This window comes from Lepisma saccharinum, chromosome 23 (genome assembly GCF_977018435.1).
Source record: "Lepisma saccharinum chromosome 23, izLepSacc3.1, whole genome shotgun sequence".
Lineage (NCBI taxonomy): Eukaryota > Metazoa > Arthropoda > Insecta > Zygentoma > Lepismatidae > Lepisma > Lepisma saccharinum.
In genome coordinates this window covers 64805533-64825418 of record NC_139251.1, presented here as the reverse complement: position 1 = coordinate 64825418, position 19886 = coordinate 64805533, and the positions used below count along the sequence as shown (strand labels likewise).

The 19886-nt window shown below is 39.8% G+C and overlaps 2 protein-coding genes across 6 annotated transcripts in view; both read left to right on the top strand.

Annotated features, from left to right (window-relative positions):
* The window catches only part of LOC146005260 (uncharacterized), a 61379-nt gene extending 48537 nt beyond the window's left edge, over window positions 1-12842 (top strand). For both annotated transcript variants that reach the window (XM_083144359.1, XM_083144358.1), the window contains exon 8: window positions 11640-12842. In XM_083144359.1, the coding sequence (XP_083000485.1) occupies window positions 11640-11757 (118 nt within the window). In that variant the 3' untranslated portion in view covers window positions 11758-12842. The remainder of the gene's footprint in view (window positions 1-11639) is intronic.
* Window positions 12843-18737: 5895 nt separating this feature from the next.
* LOC146005206 (uncharacterized) overlaps window positions 18738-19886 on the top strand; it is a 33323-nt gene continuing 32174 nt past the window's right edge. For 3 of the 4 annotated variants that reach the window (XM_083144265.1, XM_083144266.1, XM_083144263.1), the window contains exons 1-2: window positions 18827-18968; window positions 19228-19313. In XM_083144265.1, the coding sequence (XP_083000391.1) occupies window positions 19278-19313 (36 nt within the window). In that variant the 5' untranslated portion in view covers window positions 18827-18968; window positions 19228-19277. The other variant, XM_083144264.1, reaches the window with a different exon arrangement.

Here is a 19886-nt window from a genome sequence, read left to right as displayed (position 1 = left end):
CACGTACTCATAGAATCACTTTGTTTGAATCGATCCAACTTGTTTCCGGAAGTCCCAGCCATTTCACCAAAAGTTTGTTGCCTCTCTTGCGCAAAACTTTTTCAATAAGGTACGTGTCGGGGTATTTAGTTTTAGAGAGTTCCTCTTCATAGAAGCGCCCCAATAAAATTTCACCGCCACTGTCCTTTATTATATACGTGTGACGGTTCCCGGGTAGAACTCGAACCACGGTAAAAAGTTCGGTGCTCCAGTTTCGTGTGAAACCCCTGTCAAACGTTCGCTTCAATTTACTGACCCTCACCTGTTCTCCAATTTTGTATTTAGCCTTTTTTGTCGTGGGCGTGTATTTTGGACAGTAAACGCTAGAAATTAAACGTTGCTCATCAGACTTGGTAACGTCAGCTGGCTTCATGCCTATCGTTGCGTGCCGTGTGTGATTATAGTCGTTAACAAGTTCCGGAAGAATAGTGACCCACTTGTAGCTTCCCTGAAGCGTGAAGCGTGACCACATGCGCGATTTCAGAGTGCGATTGAATCTTTCCACGATGCTGGCCTTGACGTCACTGAAGGTCGAGTAATGTTGAACGTTGTGTTTCTGAATAAACTTTTGGAATACGGCATTGTAAAATTCCTTCCCTTTGTCCGTGTGCAGAAACCGTGGTTGTCTGCCGCCGCTTTCGCGAAAAATTGTCTTGAATGCTTCCGTGACGCATGTCCCCGTTTTCGCCTTCAAAGGTAGAGCCCATGCGAATTTCGAAAACGTGTCTATGACGGTGAGGAGGTACTTGTTGCCCTTGTTCAATTTATGTACGTTTTTTAACTTGCCGCTACTCATCTCCACGAGGTCACTTTCCCAGAGGTCGTCAATTCCCTTGGTTACCACAGCCAAACGTTTGTAGTTGCGGCGCGCAGGTTTATGCAATTCTTGGACGATAGCTTGCCTAGACATTTTTATTATTTTTAGAGATTACGTTTGAAGAGAAGCACAAGCGTGATGGGATTCAAAGAGGGTGGTACTTCGCTCGTGTTTTGAACGATCAGCTTATCGCCGGCACTCACGTCGAAAACGGTGAGATCTTCGTCTTCGTGTATTTCATATATGTTGCGCGTTTCGTTCCAACGTGCCAGAGGAATATTTCCTGCTTTCTGGACACCACGATTCGATATCAAAGTCATGGTGGGAACGCTAGCTTTTCTGCCGTGAGACCAGTACGAAAATTCGTTTATCTGAATCGTACCATCGAGGAGAAACTTGTAGTACGGATGATAAGGATGCAACATGTACAGTTTGTTACCTTCGACGAACGTGGAGATTCTCTGTTGATTGGGTACGCTGTTGATTTCGATGGCTTGCAGAGAATGCAGTTTAGCGAATTTAGTATCGATGCTAACGAGGTTGCTGTGAAGCTGACCCAGTGTGTTTTGTACGGGCACCAAATGCTCGACTATGGTATCCGTTACGGTAGAAAATGACGGTTTGATTTTCACTTCCACGTTCAACTGCTTGTAGCTTTCGTTGAGTTCTTGCAACTTGGCACCGAAAGAGGCCAGTGTTGATTCCTGCGTTGATTCCAGCACTCCAACTTGATCTCTGATGTTGACCACAATGTTCTGAAGGTTCTCGACTTGATTCAATTTCGAGCTCTTCTCGGTAAGATCGTTCACGATGTTTCGCATCTCTGTAAACTGCGTGTGAAGGTCGGCGACGCTCTGCGAAGTGGGTAGCGTCGACACCAGCGAAGCAAGTTCGTCTCGAATCTGTTCCACATTCGCCGTTTCCGTTTCCAGTCGTTTCAGCATACGTGATATGTTTCTTTTCAAAGCGTGTAATTCTTTGGAGGTAGGGAGATTGGCCACTTTACTCTCGAGATCGCTCAACGAACTTTTGATGTCACTCGAATCGGATAGTGCCGTCACCGCCGTTTTCAATTTTTCCAAATCTTCGCTCGAAGGCACGCTTGTTCGTAACGATTCCAAGTCACCCTGTATGTTGTCCAGTACGTGATGAAAATGAGGAAGATTGGATTCGACGTTCAAATTTTCCAAATATTGGATCTTCTGCTGAACTGTGCTTAACGTGTCCTGAATACTCGTCAACACACTTGCTTCAGCGTGAATATTTTTAATTTCTTCGTTGATCAACTCCAGAGACGCCTGAAGCGTAGCAATGGTGGTTTGAATGTGTTCGAAATCTTGATAAGCCTCCAATTGAATTTTTATGTTCGCAACGCTTTTACCGATGACCTGCAGTTCGTCCGACGATGGTAGGTTCGTCATTGTATCTTCCAAAGTCTGCAACTTGGATTTAATTTCTTCCAACGTGCTGGTGAATTCTTCTTGTAATTTGGAAACAACGACATGCAAGCGTTCTGCCTCTATATCGTTCACCACAGTTTGAAGTTCAGAGAAATTCTTTTCTATTGCGGAAGTTCGTTCTTCGATTTCGAGTTTCAATTTTTCCAAATCTTCATTTTTCGATTGAAATTGTTGTAATTTGGCCAAATCATTTTGAAGCGAATCCACGTTCAACTGTATATTTTGAACGCTGTCGTAAGAAGGTACGTCGACATAATTTTTTATCAGCGTTTTCAGTTCGGAATCGATTTTCAGAATAGGGTCGAGACATTGCGTTTGGAGCGTAGCGATTTCCGACTCTAAACTTTTGTTTAAGGTCTCCTGCAAAGCGATCAAATCAGTCCTCAACTTCTTAACTCGAATATCCAACATGAGAATCTCTTCTGCATGGTCCACACGCTTGGTGTTGCCGAAAATGTCGTTAGGCATTTTTGGTTAACGGTTATTTATAATAGGATAGACGATTCGTAATTCTACGAAGAGAGGAATAAGTTTGTCGTAGTCTCCGAGGAGTTCCACGTAAAGATAATCTCCTGCAGACACATCGTACGTAATGTTAGAAAGTATCTTGTCGTGCTTCATTCGAAAAATGTTCTTGCCGGTAGAAATTTTGATTTCACCTGTGTTCTCCGGATTCACGGTGATTTGAAGTTTCCCGTCGATCGGAATTTCATAGAAATGTAAATTGTTATTAAAAACATAAAACATCTTGCCCACATCGTTATTTATTTCCGTCCATATACTATTAAGATGTACAATTAGTAGACCATTGAGTTTAGATAATACAGAAGGTAAGAGGTTATTAGAATTTGGTGAAGGAGTGTCCATCTTGCTTTCTTTGCGAAAACCAAAGAGATTCATTGTCCTTGTTAGTTATTTAACACATTAAGTGTTAATGAAGTCCGCTGTGTTTTTGAAGAAGAATAGCATAGGGAGGAAAAGAATGAAAGTGGGAGCCCTCGGGCAATGAAAAGTTGCAACCTGTTATTATGCTGTTAAGCCCGCTCCAAAACGAGGCTCATTAAATTCAACTCTTATTTTTTATCGCCCGAGGGCTTCCACTTTCATTCTTTTCCTCCCTATGCTATTCTTCTTCAAAAACACAGCGGACTTCATGGCTATGGGGTTACGGTTAACACACGTCACATTTATCGCTTCCATTGTAGTGCCCCCACTCTCGCGTGTGGATTTGACAATTGAGAACACGTAACTTGTTGTCCCTTGCATCCAATGCTACTTTGGTTACGCGCGTCGTGTACAAATCATGCAATTTACTTGCAATGCGATGATCGGTGCTGAGTTTTCTTTTACCATGAAAAAGGCATTCTTTGTAGTCTTGCATGCTAAATTTGCTGGTACTTATTTTTCCCACCCCCTTCGCCTTCTTGATCTCTTTTTCTTCTGTAATCTTTACACAGTACATTTTGGCACGAAGCCCCGCAAATTCGCTGATGTACTCCCCGCCAACTTCATCTTTGTATTTTCCAATCGTCATTTTGTTTTCTGCCGAATGCAAGTGATGGCCTGATGGTAAGTTGCTAAAATCAAACAGATGCTTCATCTTAGTCAGATCATGTTCGAGGCTTGGTGTTTGGATTAGAAAAATGAAGCTATCCGTGTCAATGTAGCATATTTGGATGTTATCTCCATAAAAAGGTTGAAACTGATCGTAGTACGATTGGTACATGTGCAATTTTGATAGTTCAAGGACAGTGGCACCTATGGCAATCGGCTTGTTGAGCATCACTTGCTTCTTGTTCCTCTCGACGAATACTAGATTCTCGTCGAAAATGGTGAAGTTTTTGAAGTAGGGGGACGCGACGATTTTTTCAAATTTCTTTTCGTCCGTGACCAACGTTGCGTCGATGTAATTACGCACGTTCTCCATCGTCTTGCCGTAGATGGCGTTATTGAACAGTTTGTACAGATCCTTGTCTGCAGGCGATGTCGATTGCGCTCTGCGTCGCGTGTTCTCGGCTATGTACGGTTCGAGCCACTTGCTCTGTCGGAACTTCAATCCTCTATGAACTTTCTTCAACTGCAAGCCGTGACTTATGTAAAATTGGAGGAGTCGGTAGTGCAGAACGTAATTCCGCTTGTTCTCCATGCTTAGTATGAGTTTTGGCTCCGATCCTCCAGGTGGCTTCTTTTTGGAGGGGGCCAGGGCCAATCCATGATGTTTCTCGTGAAGTGTTTCGGGATAATCGAGATCCACTTCCAAGAAACAGCCCCATTCGTTATCTTCGCTCCAGTTGAGAAAATCCTCGCAGGAGAGTTCCTCTTCGGTCATCCACGCGTAGTCGCTGATGGGAAGACACTGGGACATGGAGTGGCCGTACAGGTTGTTGACATCCCAGTAGACAATATAGGTGTTGGGCTTCGATGCATCGTAACCAGGCGTATGAGAATTGTTTGCCTGAGCATGGCGTCGGGGACATTGGACGATGCCACCGCGTATCGCACTCTCCATGAAAGCATACTGTTCCTTCTCTGCGATGAGTCCCAGTTCCACCTTGGTGTATTTCATCATCGATTCCCAAGTCAATCCCGGCGTGGTGAAGAAATACGCAGGATCCAACTTGTATATCGTGATGCATCTCTTACGAAACGATTCGAAAATATCCATCAGAAGTGTCACGTCCAATTTCAGATAAAGATCGTGATAATCGCGAAAAGTTTGGCAATTGAATGCCGTCCACACACTACGAGCGTGTTCGTAGTCCTCTTCGGAACAGACGTCCTCCGTGAGAGAAGAATAAAATACCTCCCGGGGTGGAAGTTCCGTCTCGTCAAATTTGTCGAAATTGTTGACGTACTCGTAGGGGTAGACGCCCTTGCGACGCAACAGATTCAAATTCTCATCTCTCCCCGAAAAACATTTTTGCTTGGTGGCCACAAGATCTTCGTCGCCAAGTTGAGATGCAAGGCTTGCGAGGCTGGAGGACAGGAAATTGTAAGAGTCCAGGATTCGCACTTCCACACTTTTTCCTTCTTCGAGAGGGATCCACACTCTCACCGCGATGTACTTCTCCCTCGTTCTCGGAATGATGCTGATTCGAGAAGTTATGTTGTGGAGCTCTTTGACGAAGAGATGCGTGTCGTACTTCTCCGTGTAGTGCAGAAACACGGCAACAAAATGCGACTCCTTAATCTTGAGATTGCATGAATTACAGATGGTGCTTAGAAATAATCCATTCTGGTGGTTATGGTGGACAACCTTGTAATTTTCGGCGGTGAAAGTCTGGTTACACTCCTCGCATCTTGTCGCCGCGTCATGTCTCTGTTGTTGTTCTGTTGTGAGAGCGGGTGGAGAAACGTAAGAGCCTTTCAGGCTGGGTGCAAGTCCTCTCGCGCATTCCGCTATCTTCTCAACAAAATGTTTTGCCGCATCGGGTCCGCAATACAAGATGACATCATTCAATTTTTCTCCGTAGATGGAGAAACTGCAAGGCTCGTGGTGAAAAATTTGGGTCGTGCTTGAGGTAGAGGGATCAGGGTCGCAAGACGTCATGGGAACTTGGAAGCTTTCAAAGTCGGCATAAAGGACGACGGGATGGTGGAGAAGAGCCTGGTGTTTCTGAAATTTCATCTTGGTTCCGGGTTCCGGCATGACATCTTCGGGTTCTGCATTCACAGAGCCAAAACACTTGTGCTGTTCTTTCATCTTCTTACCCCCGCGAAAAATTCTCAAACATCGATCGCAAATTTCGATCTTATCGCGATTCTTGCTGATCTGTCTTCCTACTAATCCTGAGAAATTCCGAATTAAACTGTAACGGCCATCTACAAGCAAGAGTCGAATTACATTATTCTGGGTTCTAGCAGGTCTTAACACACGAATATTGCCGGAATCGTCAACCCCAAACACAGAAATATCGATATCTTCTCCTTTTTCCTCTCTATAGTTTTTTAAAATTTGATTGATCTTATTCAGGGGCACAGGATAGGAAATTCCTCTCATCATATTCTCGTATCTTCCCTCGTATCCTCTGTAATTGGACAGGCGTTGGGGGTTATTATTTGCCGGGTGTAATGCGGCGATGACAGACCATAGGAAACTCTTCTGATCATTACTTTGTATGTTCAACACTGCATTTTGTTTTTTTTGTTTTTTTGTTTTTTTTTTGAGCGCTGCGTAATGGTTTGAAATTGCAGACTCGAAGTTCTAACATGTGGTTGTGACCGCAAAGACTCCACCCACTTCCTCTACCTTCAAACTCTTCTTGTTTTTGTGTCAAGTGCTCAAATAGCCGTGTCACTATCTCGTCAAGATTCTCGTTATTGTCATCGTGTAAGCTTTCACACCCTACGTAAAAGCTAAAAGTACTTGACTCGGACGAGACAACTTTCTCATACAGCAAGGTCAAGACGAGATGAATTTTAATTGCAACATTGACGAGGCAATCACGTAATTTATCGACTACCAGAGATTTCACGTTGTCGAGGAAGATGCTCGAGTCATACTTTTCATCGCTTCCAGATTTATAGGTCATGATGCGTGCACTTTTATTCAAAGCACCGCATTCATGCCCATCAGTGCGAGATTTCTTTGCCGGCGGGACTACAACATCATGATCCGGTCGACGACATTTTTTCAAATGCCTGGCAATATTACGTTTAGAAATTAATATTCCGCAGTTGCGACATGCCACTTTAACGCAAAGACCGGAGGGACCTGGTTGCGATTCCATTTTTTTTCTCTCTGTTATTTATATATATACAGAGAAATTTTTTTGGGGGGGTTGTGGTAATGGTAGTGGAAAGCGCACTGAAACAGAAGGAAAAAAAGTTGAAAAATGCTAGATATTTTTTCCTTCCACATATATATTAGACGCAAACAGTATGTATGTATGTATGTGTGTGTGCACTGTTGTAGGGGGTTAAAAATATACGACATGTAAGTGTGTGTCAATTTTTATGACTCCTCTGAATATGTGTGTGTCAGACGCAAAACAAAAATATTAATATATCATGAAAATAAAAACTTACCTTTCAAGAGAGGTGGAGAGAGACTTCAAAATAAAAACTTGTAGCTCACTAAAACTTCCACGATGATATATATGTATACTGCTAGATAAACAATTAAGAATACTGAACTGCCACGATTGACGTTCACCTTTCAAGAGAGATAGAGAAACTTCAAAATAAAACTTGTAGCTCACTAAAACTTCCACGATGATATATATGTATACTACCAGATAAACAATTAAGAATACTGAACTGCTACGATTGACGTTCACTATGATAATGACGTACAAAAAAACTGGTAGGTTATATAGGAACTCCTCTCCTTTTTTTCTCCTTCTCTCCTTCCTACTCCACGCAACTCTCTTTGGTGAAAACACAATGAGCGCTATAGTCAATGTCCTAGCAAATAAAACCCTTGTTGACTGATTTACTCATGTTATATTTTTTTCAACAAAAGATTTTGTGATGCGCACAATATCCTGTGGGGACAAATAACAATAAACGGGACGTTGATAGTTCCACCCATGTATGTATTGTCGATCATTTCCCCTCAGCCTTTATTCCACGCCCCGTCAGGGTGTGGTGTGTGAAACAAACGATTCCCAGTATAAAACTCAAAAAGCGGAAGTTGCTGCTGTGTTTGCTTCCGTCATATTCCCCCCCCTGATTCTATTGTTATCGGGGATGTGATGGATTCTTCATTCAGAACCGTGGGAAAGCTGAAAAAAAATACAATCTCTTCGGGCAAAAGAGGATGCAAGGTGAATGGGTTCGGGGAGGGGTTGCTGTGGATAGTTTGGTCCGTGATGAAAATGTTACATTGGGCGACGAAACACAATTTCTCCACAGGGGACAGGAAAAATTCTACCGAGCGTCGCTATCCACGCAAACATTAGAAATTGCTTGAATGCCTTGGGGGCTTGGCATAGGATTATCGATTTTCGTTTTTAGAGAATAATTTATGTAAGATTCTAGCATCGAGAATAAACAACATTGATTAAATTTTTGACAATATTTACAGTACAAATCTAAACTCGTGATGATTTCGTCGCCACCATGCACCCCCAGCGAGGTTATATAGGGGCCAGGGATCCTAAAAACAACAATTATTATTTGTTTGCTTGCGTCACAATACGGAAAATAATAAGAGGCATACGCACGCGCGCACGTATGTGTGTGGCACATCGTTCCCTCCCCGAGAGAGAGGTTTACGTAGGTCGCAATACATAAACATTTGGTCCCGGACTTGGAAAATTACGATAAAATACACTCATCTTTCAAAAATAAAAGAATGAGAGGAGAGGTTTACGAAGGTCACGATATATATAAACATTTGGCTCCGGACTTGGAAAATTACGATAAGGTGCACTCATTTTTTCAAAATGAGAAGATGAGAAGATGAGAGGAGAGGTTTACGTAGGTCGCAATACATAAACATTTGGTCCCAGACTTGGAAAATTACGATAAAATACACTCATCTTTCAAAAATAAGAGAATAAGAGAATAAGAAAATGAGAAGATGAGAGCGCACGCGTGTGTATATGCCACATCCTTCCCCCCCGAGAGAAAAGTTTACGAAGATCACCATATATAAACATTTGGCCCCCTTGATTCCAGCACTCCAACTTCATCTCTAATGTTGACGACAATGTTCTAAAGGTAGAGAGAATAAGAAAATGAGAGAATGAGAGGATGAGAAAATAAGAGGATAAGAAGAGAGGTTTACGAAGATCACGATCTACAAACATTTGGTCCTTAAAAAATGAGAAGATGAGAAGATGAGAAAATGAGAAAATAAGAAGATGAGAAGATGAGAAAATAAGAAGATGAGAAGATGAGAAAATGAGAAGATGAGAAAATGAGAAGATGAGAAAATGAGAAAATGAGAAGATGAGAAGATGAGAAGAGGAGAGGAGGAGAAGAGGAGAGCTCCTCTTTCACTCATCACTGCCTTTTTGCACCCGTGAAACGTCGTCAGCGTAATAAATGAGGCGCGGAACGGGGAGAGAAAGTGAGTTTTTCAACTTTTTGTGGTCGTTTAGTCAAGAAATCAGAGTTGTGGTGGGAGTCACAATTTTATACTACTACGGCAAAAGTCTACTCATAAGTGCTGACTTCCTTAATTCAATCGGTGGACACAGACTCTAGATAACTCAGGGCTTGCTGGGTAAAACGTGAACAACAGGTTTATATATGTATATGTTTATTATAAACATATCGTTCGTAAGAAAGTCTGTTAGCACACTAGTCTTTAACCTTTAACCTTTACCACTTACGTGCATTTACATTTACCCTACAGGTGCATTCACCACTTCTGGACTCAAAGGGGGGCAGGGACCATTCAATTTATTCCTCGCAGTGAGGGGGAGTATAGGGACCTAATTTTATTTAGGGCGCTGTTTGCGGCCGACGTCACGGGCTCCCCTGTAAGAGAAAGTAGAATGTGCGCGGTACCCCCAACCACAGCTGGGGACTGGCCGTAGCCAGCCGGCACCTCCGACAAGCGGGCGCTGGGTAAAGGATTAAAGGATGCCGCGACAACCCCGGCGCTAGCTAGGAATCGGCAAGCCGACCGGTGTCTCCTGTACAAGGGCGGCAGATTAGGAAGGAGGTCCTGGTGCTCCCAGACAAGCCGGGCAGGTAGAACCTGGCACCTATCAGCCGAAGCGATTAGACCGGGTAGTAAGGTTGCTGCTAGGCTCTTCTTCTTCTTTCTTCCTCCTTCCTTCCTTCTGGGATGGCTGCTAGGCTTCTGGCTGGTGGCCGGTTTTTCCCAGGATGTTCGCCAGTTGACATCCGGGAGCCAACTGAGCTCCGGTCTCGCTGCGCTGGGTTTTATACTCGCGGTGGCGCATGGGTGGTGAAAATTTTAACTACAAGTACGCGTTGCTAACTCATTTTTTTACACACACAAACTTTGTACTGAGAAATATCAAGGTTTTGACATTGAGAAATCACTAGTGGGAAAATTACTAGATGCACGTGACAATATAAACTAAAACTGTGTGCATTGAGACAATACAATTAATAATGAGCCTCGCAGGACTCTGCTATTCTAAACAACACGTTGAACAGTGAAAATGACAATAATTGATGACATTAAAAAGAATATAGCGACCACGCAGGGTCTAATAATGAGTGAAGCTAGTAAGGTGGAACCGTTAACTTTTACAGAATACATTTAAACTAAAAGCGTACGCCTCGCAAGGACATTCCGCTTAACTCTTTCATCCGATTAAAAAGAATATAGCGACCACGCAAGGTCTAATAATAATTAAATGGCGACCAAGTAGGGTCGTTACAACAGGCAAAAGATTTTCATAGCCCCTCGTATATGTAAAAGAACCGTAAACTTTATGAAATAGAAATTTTTGCCTATTTGTAGTTCACAACAAGATATGCAAATAGGAACGAAAGTACAAATATTGATGGAAGCAAGCTTATATACCCCAGGGCCTTGGCCGTCCCTTCCTCGGAATAAGGGAAAACTGCTTATTTATCCTTCCCTTATGTCTTATATTTGCATCTAATGTATTTAGACCCATGTATGCTCATATATAGCTACATTCACGCGTGCAGATATTGCAGGTGGGAAGCCTGAGTGTCATTCTTCATGCCATGCAAATATGTGGCATGTATGTGTATTGTAAAGAACGAAATGGTCTGTGGGTGCATGCGAAAAGCTTCTATTTAATAACAAATTGGGGGGGGGGATCCCGAAGTAGATAGAAAAGATAATTAGTTTTTGGAAGGAGGATTTGGTATTGTCTTATGCGTGTATGGGATAAGGTTATAAATAATACATAATTAGTGTATTATAGTTAAAAACTGTTTAGTACGTTTGTTACATAAATGTAATCAATATATAAGGTAATATACATGTTAATTTAAAGATTACATAATTATAAAATTAAGTAAGTAAAGTGAGAGTTACTTGAATTGACCCGATTTCAGACACATACACATATATATAGGGATGTATATATGTATGTTCGTTAATTGGCTGTGTACCAATTTTTCACCGATACACGTATGGATATATTTCATAATATTGAAATTTGTATCCAAAAAAAGAGGGAATAAGACTGAATTAAATATTTGAAAAAATAATTATGAATATATGAAAATAAGATAACATAGTAAATGCTGAATACAATGAAATTAGCATGAAAATGAAGTGGTATTAACTAAGTTGCTTCGATTATGTTTAAATAGCATCATTTCAATGATCTAGTTCATTTTATTTTTGTGACTGTTTGAGGGAAATTAGTGAGTATGTGCTTCATTCGCAATTCTCTAAAATGTTCCAATTTCAGAAAATTGCATCCGGGACGATATTCTCCACAATTTCGATCCGGAAAACCTGGAGGCGAGAGCACCACTTCAAAGAGTTCCGAGGCCAGCACAGACGGTGCGGCCGAAAGTGATAAATGAGACTTGGCGTTGAATAGGGCTGTGGTACCTGCATACAGGGTCAATGGGCAAGGGATCGCTCGAACTTGCCTCCCAGGAAAAAGGAAAAACTTCTCGCTTATCCTTCCCGTATGCCTTATATTTGTACAGTCATGGACACTTCTGGGTTTTAACGATAGCATTGAAAGTTAATGGGATTGTTACAACCCAGAAGTGTCCGTGACTGTACAAGGTCTGTCAATAACGTAATGAGATTGTTTCAACATAAATCTCTATATAGGCTATGTTCAAACTAAAATCACTAAAAACACCACCGGAGACATAGGGTCAGATTTTATGTATATTTACACACAAAGTACTGTTTATGCCAACCTTAACCCCCAAAAATTTACTTTCCCCTCAAAATTTAACTTAAGTTAGCGTCTCTGACCGGAGACGTTGCACCGACTCTTCATAGCAGCGCTTGAGGTTGATAACTGGAAACACCTTTAGTTGATCAGTTACACATTTATTAATGTTGTCCAACATCCCAAAATGGCGTCTTTTGAGGTATATCCTCAATTTTGGAACAAAGCCACAGGGACTCATATCAGGGGAATAACAGAATGCGCTTTTTAGCCAAAATATCATTCACAGAGAAAGGGCATTGTAGTGTTGGCAATGCCTAATTCCTTATAATATGATGGATCGTGATATGGTTAAAATCCAACTCATTCTTAGTCCATGTCTGACAGCACAAGAGCACATTGTGGTCGATTTTGTAAGCTGAAGGTCTTCCAGCGCGGCTTTCATCTTTAACAGATTAACGGAGCAACACGCAACGAACAACAGCTTCACGAAATATCACAATAACCTATTGTTACTGGAGACTTACAACTTGAACTAACGGTCAATGAGATGATCTATCCATGCGAGCCTACAGCATTGTCAGATGGGGTGCAGTGTTGCCAGTCTCGTTACTTTATTGACAAACAGTCTATTTAATTTTTGTTTTCCTTGTGTTTTATCTTCTAACTTCCCGCCTTCATTGTCAATAGTAATCTCTCTTTCTGTCTCGCATATGTATTTCTCTGTTTGTAATGTGCATAAAATAAAAGTTGCATTAAGAAATATACATTTCGTTTTACTGTAAGAATAGTGGTCCAAAAACACATTAGAAGAAAATTTAGTAGTTGAAATCATATATTCCCGATCCAAAATGTGACTGATTTATGTTTCATTAAAGCTGTTGGTTACTTGTACACTTTCATATGTTATAAGTGCTAACATGCGAAAGTTCACCTTAAATATAAAAGAAAATATACAGTTTAAGAACGTGTGTAGAAGGCTTGATAATGATTTGTAGCATGTTAAGTCGCTTGAAAAGAAACTTTATTAATACAATTAAAAATTTATTTTAAATTGAGCGACATCTGTACTTTTTATTTGAGGTTCGTTTCTATATACGTGGCACGCATGAAGGTGCGTATATCGTGCGAAAGGAAAATTAAAACATGTGCACGCTATAATGAATATATTTAACGTCTGTTTTTTTATGAAAGGTGTGAAAATTCCCTCGTGCTAAACAGATAAAAAAAAATGAAATCAGAATCGTATCCAGAAGGGACATATTTTGTATATTGTAAAATATTATTTAATTACGTTCTTTTAACTCGGTTTTCCACCTCTTATAGGTAATCGCTACCATAATGATGAATGATGAATTGCTGAAAAAACATGATGGCATAATCACACTTAAATGCCAATGCCATCATAACAGACATGCAATAGTTACACGAGATATTTCTTAAGGTGGTTAAGACTGCAGGTGTATTAGGTAATGCTAAAAGGTCGTTTCATGGGTCTTCCATACATTTCCTCCAGAGGTGTTTCTTTACTATACTCTGTCCCGCGTATCTCTGGAGCGAGTGAACGAAAACAAGTTTCTGCAAAAGTAGTAGGCTCCATCAATGAACAAGCGAGAGGGAACGGTATTGCGTGGAGGGGGCCAGCCTTTGCAGCAGAGCGTACTGCTTCGCTTTGCCCACTCGATCACTCCCCCTCTCTGTGGCAATGCGCGGCCTTGTTCCAGAGATACCCGGGAGAGGGTATAGTTTCTTGAAGAACCACAGCAGCTTCGTTACTGCATGAATTCTTTTCGACCCCCCGTGCAGTTGCTTTCAAAAGATTTTTTTTGTTTTGGAGCAGGAAAGTGCAAGCCTGTCGTTGTAACCGAGAGAACGGTCCAGTGGCCGAATTGAAAATAAATTACTACCGGTATGCTCATATGCACAGATACAATTCTTTATTCTTGTGATTTCTCGTAATACACCGATTCGCATTCTCTCTATCTCTCTTGCCACCACAAATTGCGCTCCTTTTTCATTGGTGTCACGCATGAATTGTAATAACTACAGTCCCTACCGAAAGTTTAAGACCACCAACTTTTTCATATAAATGAATCCTGACAGAAAGTTTTTGGTACAAATATGAAGTGAAATTGTATAGAAGTAATATAGTGTGTGAGGCACATATTGCCGAAAAAATATTGGTATATGTCTTGTAGTTCTTTACATACGAAAGTGGAAAATGAAATTTCTTAACTGCAAAATCCAGCATTTTGAAGTACAGATGAATGTGTATACACGTAACCGACGTCGTTATGACAGTACTGAATTTTTTCCAGTATTGTGGAATATGCACGAAAGTTTTGGCGCAAAAAAAGAAATCCAAAAAATTTTCTCGTGTTTTATATTTTTTTTCTACAATTCGCAAAATAAAAAAATACAGCCAAAAATGAGAGGTCTTCAGATAACAATATCTTCCTCAGCGACTGCGCTAGAGTGAACAAATTTTATCATTGAATTGATTGATTGATTGATGTGTTGTTTTAAGTCCGCTTTATGCACAGTAAGGCTAATCGGGACTGGACCTACAGTTTAAAGTGGGATCCGAACCACGTGTGCCTTCACCGGGTATCGAACCCGGTCCCCCTTGATTGCAAGGCGACGACGCTACCACTGCGCCATCGGGGAGGCCTCCAAATTGTATCAGTCATTAGTTGAAATGTGTGTCAATAGATGGCGCAGATAGACATAACTCGAGTAGCAGCATGCGGCCGCCTTAAACTTCCCCTCCCAGGGACTTTTTTTTGGGCTGGGTGGGCCGGAAAAATTCCGACCTTAGATCAGCCACCTCAGGTCACATGAGTTGAATTCAATATGGCGGGAACCAATATGTCAGACGTTCCCTTGAACATCAATGTGGTTCCCCCTAAGCCTGACCTGTTTCTGTCATGACCAATTGTGTACCTAGCATAACTCCTTTACTTTTTATAACGGGTGTTAGTTAACGTACTTTTGAATCACCTTGTAGGCCCTTATATAACTTTGTCAACATGAGATCAAGAATTACACACACACACACACACACATCACACACATACATATATATATATATATATATTGAATGTGTGTGTGTGTAAAGGTAGGTAGGTAGAGGGGCCTTTGGTAATATTTTGCTGGGAAGCCCAAGATTTGTAGATCCGACATTGTTCGAGGCTATTGTTGCGTTTCTCATGACGTATGTTCGACAAGGAGCGCTTGGCCGTGGACGGCAAGGCGGGGGGAGAATGCAGAAAACTCAAACGTGCAATATAGGTGGACAGAGAGAGATAAATGAGAGAGTACATTTAATTGTTGGTCATTGCGTAGCTACTTGTGCAATCAGCTCCAATAAATTTATTCCCGATAGGCTCTTCGCCATCGTAATTTACAACCGGTATGCCATACCAGGCCCAATTCGATCACTGGAATAGTCATAACTTAGGCTAGGTCTGTTCTGGAAGGGCACATTTGAGAGTATTCAATTATTTACTGCCATTCACATAGAAAACTGCATCAATTAGCCTATATTTCAAGCACATGAAACTCATCGTTTGATTCACAAGTGGTCTATTATTATTATTATTATTATTATTATTATTATTATTGCCAAGAATGATGTTTACAGGGTGAGTCATTTTTCCAAATGATTTTTAAACATATGTAATGCGAAGAAAGTGAGTGCATCACATGATGCAAACGAGTATTTATTTACATGACATTTACTTTTGACAAACCGCGACGATGGGAACTGTTACGTACCTTTTACCCTTCGCTCCTCATGTCGTTGGCAAAAGACTCCAGTAATCACAGGTTGTGGTAAACAAAACGTACTCTTACACCTTAAAAAAAGGTTTATTTTTGGATAAAATCACTTAACTCAATTTATAAACTTTAAACCCTAAGTTGCTGACCAAGACAGCTTATTAACATATAAAAACACTTAACATGTAACGTTTCAACCCTGTATCAGGGTCTTCCTCAGACGAAGAATAAACTGAAATGATGAAATACACACACAGAAAGATTACGAACTAGGGTATGATATGCTTCTGAAGTTCCCAAATTTTTACTTCATTGAGTACTTCTATATGCGTTCTTAACAATTTACTATAGGCTTCAACTTGTTCATTTGGAAACATATTCCAATTTTCTTTCTAGCCACCATCAGTATTTTATAAATGGATGTCATCTTTTTTACAAATTACTAGTATATTCCTTACTTTTACTAAATTAATTCTTATCCTCCAACAATGTATTTATATTCTTAAATCTTGTGCTGCCATCTATTTTTCTTTTCTGAAACTGCTTTCTTTCCATTTAGTGTTATTGTTCCCAATGTGAAATTATGGTTTTTAACAAGTTTTTTTTTAAAAAAAAAATTGCCACGTTCATATAATCAAAATTAATGTGTTGGCCATACTCAATGAGAACATCTATAAACACATATGGACGGCAGAACACAATTACCAGTGTTTCTCAACCTGGGAGTCGCGACGGGAGGCGAAATAGATAAATGTAATTAGGGTCTAGTAGCGGAAAAATATTTTTTTAAATTATTTTGAATTTATTTTGATATACATATTTTTATTTCTATACATATGGTTAAATATAGCAAAAAATATTTAACATTTTTTTAACAGATGAAGAATCGTTTAAAAAACAATTAAAATAAAATAGGTATGAAACTAGCGAAAACTGCAGATTGAAATACAAGAAAAATACAACACAAACTGCATATTGAAATGCAATGCAAAATGAAAGTTAGTGTGAAACCTGAGCCTGGTGTGATTTCTCTAGTGCGGTTCAATTTTGGTGACGCACATTATCAAGTCATTCTCAACTGACAAGCGGTTTCTGGTCTTTGTTTTAATGCTTATCATGGAAGAGAAACGACTTTCGCACAGATACGATGTAGCAAAGGGAATTATGATTTTTAAAGCAGCAGATACCAGACCAGGATATTCTTCTCTTCAGCCAGAACTTGTCCAGGTCTTCATTACAGAATGTCAGTTGCAAAGATTTGTCGCACGATAGTTCTATCAGTTCGTCAAGAAGTTGTGGGCTTAGATTGGCTACTTTGATGGCCAATATCCATCTTGAACTGGCATTTTCATCAAAGGGAATATATTCTACCAACTGTTCTTGAAGTTCTTCTAGATGTTTGCACATTAAACTGGACAGCGTCTTCATGTCAAAAGAATAATCGCAAGTTGAAATAAAGTCTTGAGTCAGAGGAAAATTTTCAAAATTGTGGGTTTTGACTCTGGATGCGGAAACTCCTAATTTCTTCTGAAAAGCATTTACTTTGTCTTGAACAAATAAAATGGTTTTGTCCCGTCCTTGCAAGGTCAAATGAGAAATGATTTCGTCGGCAATTGGAAAGATTGGTTTCGTTTGGGATCCTTTGTTGTTCTTACAAACCAGAAATTACATATTGTTGTAATCCCGTTTTACCTGGGATCTGAGGTCACAGGGAAGTTTCATTTAAACATTTAGGTAGAGCTTAATAATATCTGTTGGCTGAACCTGCTCCGTTAGGAGGGTAGAGATATGGAAAGTTGGTGTAAAGGTTATTCACGCTTGTTCATACCTGGTAGGTGTGTGTGATGTCTTGTCCTGATGCTTCTCGCAGACCGAATCGTGACAGGTGCCAAGGTTCTCTCCAGCGACCCTCAGCTCACCAGACCGAGCGATCCCTTGCGACTTGTAGCATGCTAGGCAGCGGTAACTCCGTGTTCCATCGTCGTAGTTCAGCAGTGTAATGTGTTGTAAAGTATCAGACTAATTATCCATGTAGAGTCGATGAGTGTCAAGTTCTAATAGAGTAGCGTCGATGATAAGCGTAGTTCGAATGAGAGCGAGCTCCGGGTAGGAGCTTGCTTTTATAATCTCAGGCGTCGAAAGGTTGTTAAACCTTTCGAACACGATGGATCTTGTTTAGATCCACGCGTTTGCCTTTCAGTTCCTTGTTTAACGGAAGTTACAAGTTAGCGCATTCTTGGGATCACTCGCTGGTCGGACAAGTTCAGGAAATAAACAAGTGTGAATATTAACATGACGAGGTTTTCTCGGTTTAATAATCTCCATATCTCTACAATATGGAGGTCGCTGGCAAAAGGATGTGATAAAAGTGGTTCGTGGTAGGAAATAGGTTGAGAACCACTGCTACAGACGATTATCCTGACTGCAGGGCCAGGCGCCAGAGCCTCATTAGTCTTGAAAACGCAGAACATGGTGCTCTATACAAATGAGAGTTTTAACTACAGAATGCTTAGTTTCTGGCACACACAAGAAATGTACAAAGTAGACCCGGGTTCGAGTCCTAGTCGAGCCTGCATTTTTCGCTCAAATTTCTGCACAATTGTTAGTATACAAGTACCATATTTTACAACTGTCCTATGAATCAACTAGGGAAAATTCTATTTATTAGAGTTTCGTATCAGACTTTTATTCTGTAAACAAGATAAAAATAAATTTGAGTGTATTTTATAATGCACGATAAATAACTAAAGTGGAGAGAAACTTGAAGAACATCTGAATCTTGAAATCAATTTTATGAGCGACTACAAACAAAAGGTTTTCGTATGACTTGAGCAGTCACTCAGGAATAATAAAGAATTATTCAACCGTTAGGAAGGCTATTAAAAGAAACATTAAACGAAAGAACACTTTCTCGAAACATGGAAATTCTCTTTGATGTTATTCCCTAAAGTGGTAAGTAAACACTTATGCAAAATTGTCATGTGAAATAGTACATACGAATATTGGTTCATAATGGATTCGATAATCAAATTTCAGTAACTGGTCATTGCTTAAAACCAGGGAAATAAGGCTTTTTCTAAAACATTAGCCATTTTATCTTGTTTGGTAAATGGTCACATATTATCACTAATGTTATTGTCCTGCCAGGGAATGTGCTGCTTTATTAATCTGTTAACCTTACTCAAATTTGGCCTCGACGTCATGAAGTTAAATAATCGCTAGTTTGAAATCAACGTAATTTGCTAGTCAGTAATATTTCTAATTAAATTATAGTAGTATATTTACATATATTAGAAAATTTATAAATATTATTCACAAATTTCTTTAAAATTGTAAATACGAACTTTGGTTATTCTTTTACCAGCAAATCCATCCAATTATCCTTACAAATTATCGAAGAAAAAGCAGGATATAATGTACACAGCATATGTGTTATTTATGGCTGTTCAGGTAAATAATATTGAATTACGTTTTAAATATAAGAACATCAACATTATATTAATTTTCTTAGGTGTAATTGTGGTAAAACGGCGGTAAAGATGAATTGTATACTTCTTGAATTATTACTTCAATATCTTTTTTTCATTCACATAATCTCACCATCCAACTACATTGTTGCAGTTACGTTAAAATATACATTATTCTTCCGTTAAAATTTAACAGTCTTCCTGTTAATTTACAACGTACAAAACAGTTTTCTTTAAATTTTAATATGTTACCGTGCTTAAATATAGAAATGATTATAAATTGTATCTGAGTTCGCCATATACACATTGCTATAAACTGAAACATTACAATTATGGATTAATCATGTTAACTTGGTAAAGACCGTTAAAACTTTTAAAACGATCATAGTCATTCCTAACGGCAGTGATGTGAGATTGCCATTTTTTCACCCAACGTTTTACAGTGTACGATAAAAAGGACAATCATGACAATCTTTAAAGTATTATACTTAATATAGTTAAGTAATTTTAATTATATAATTTTAAAATATGTATATATTTATAGTGCACTAAACAT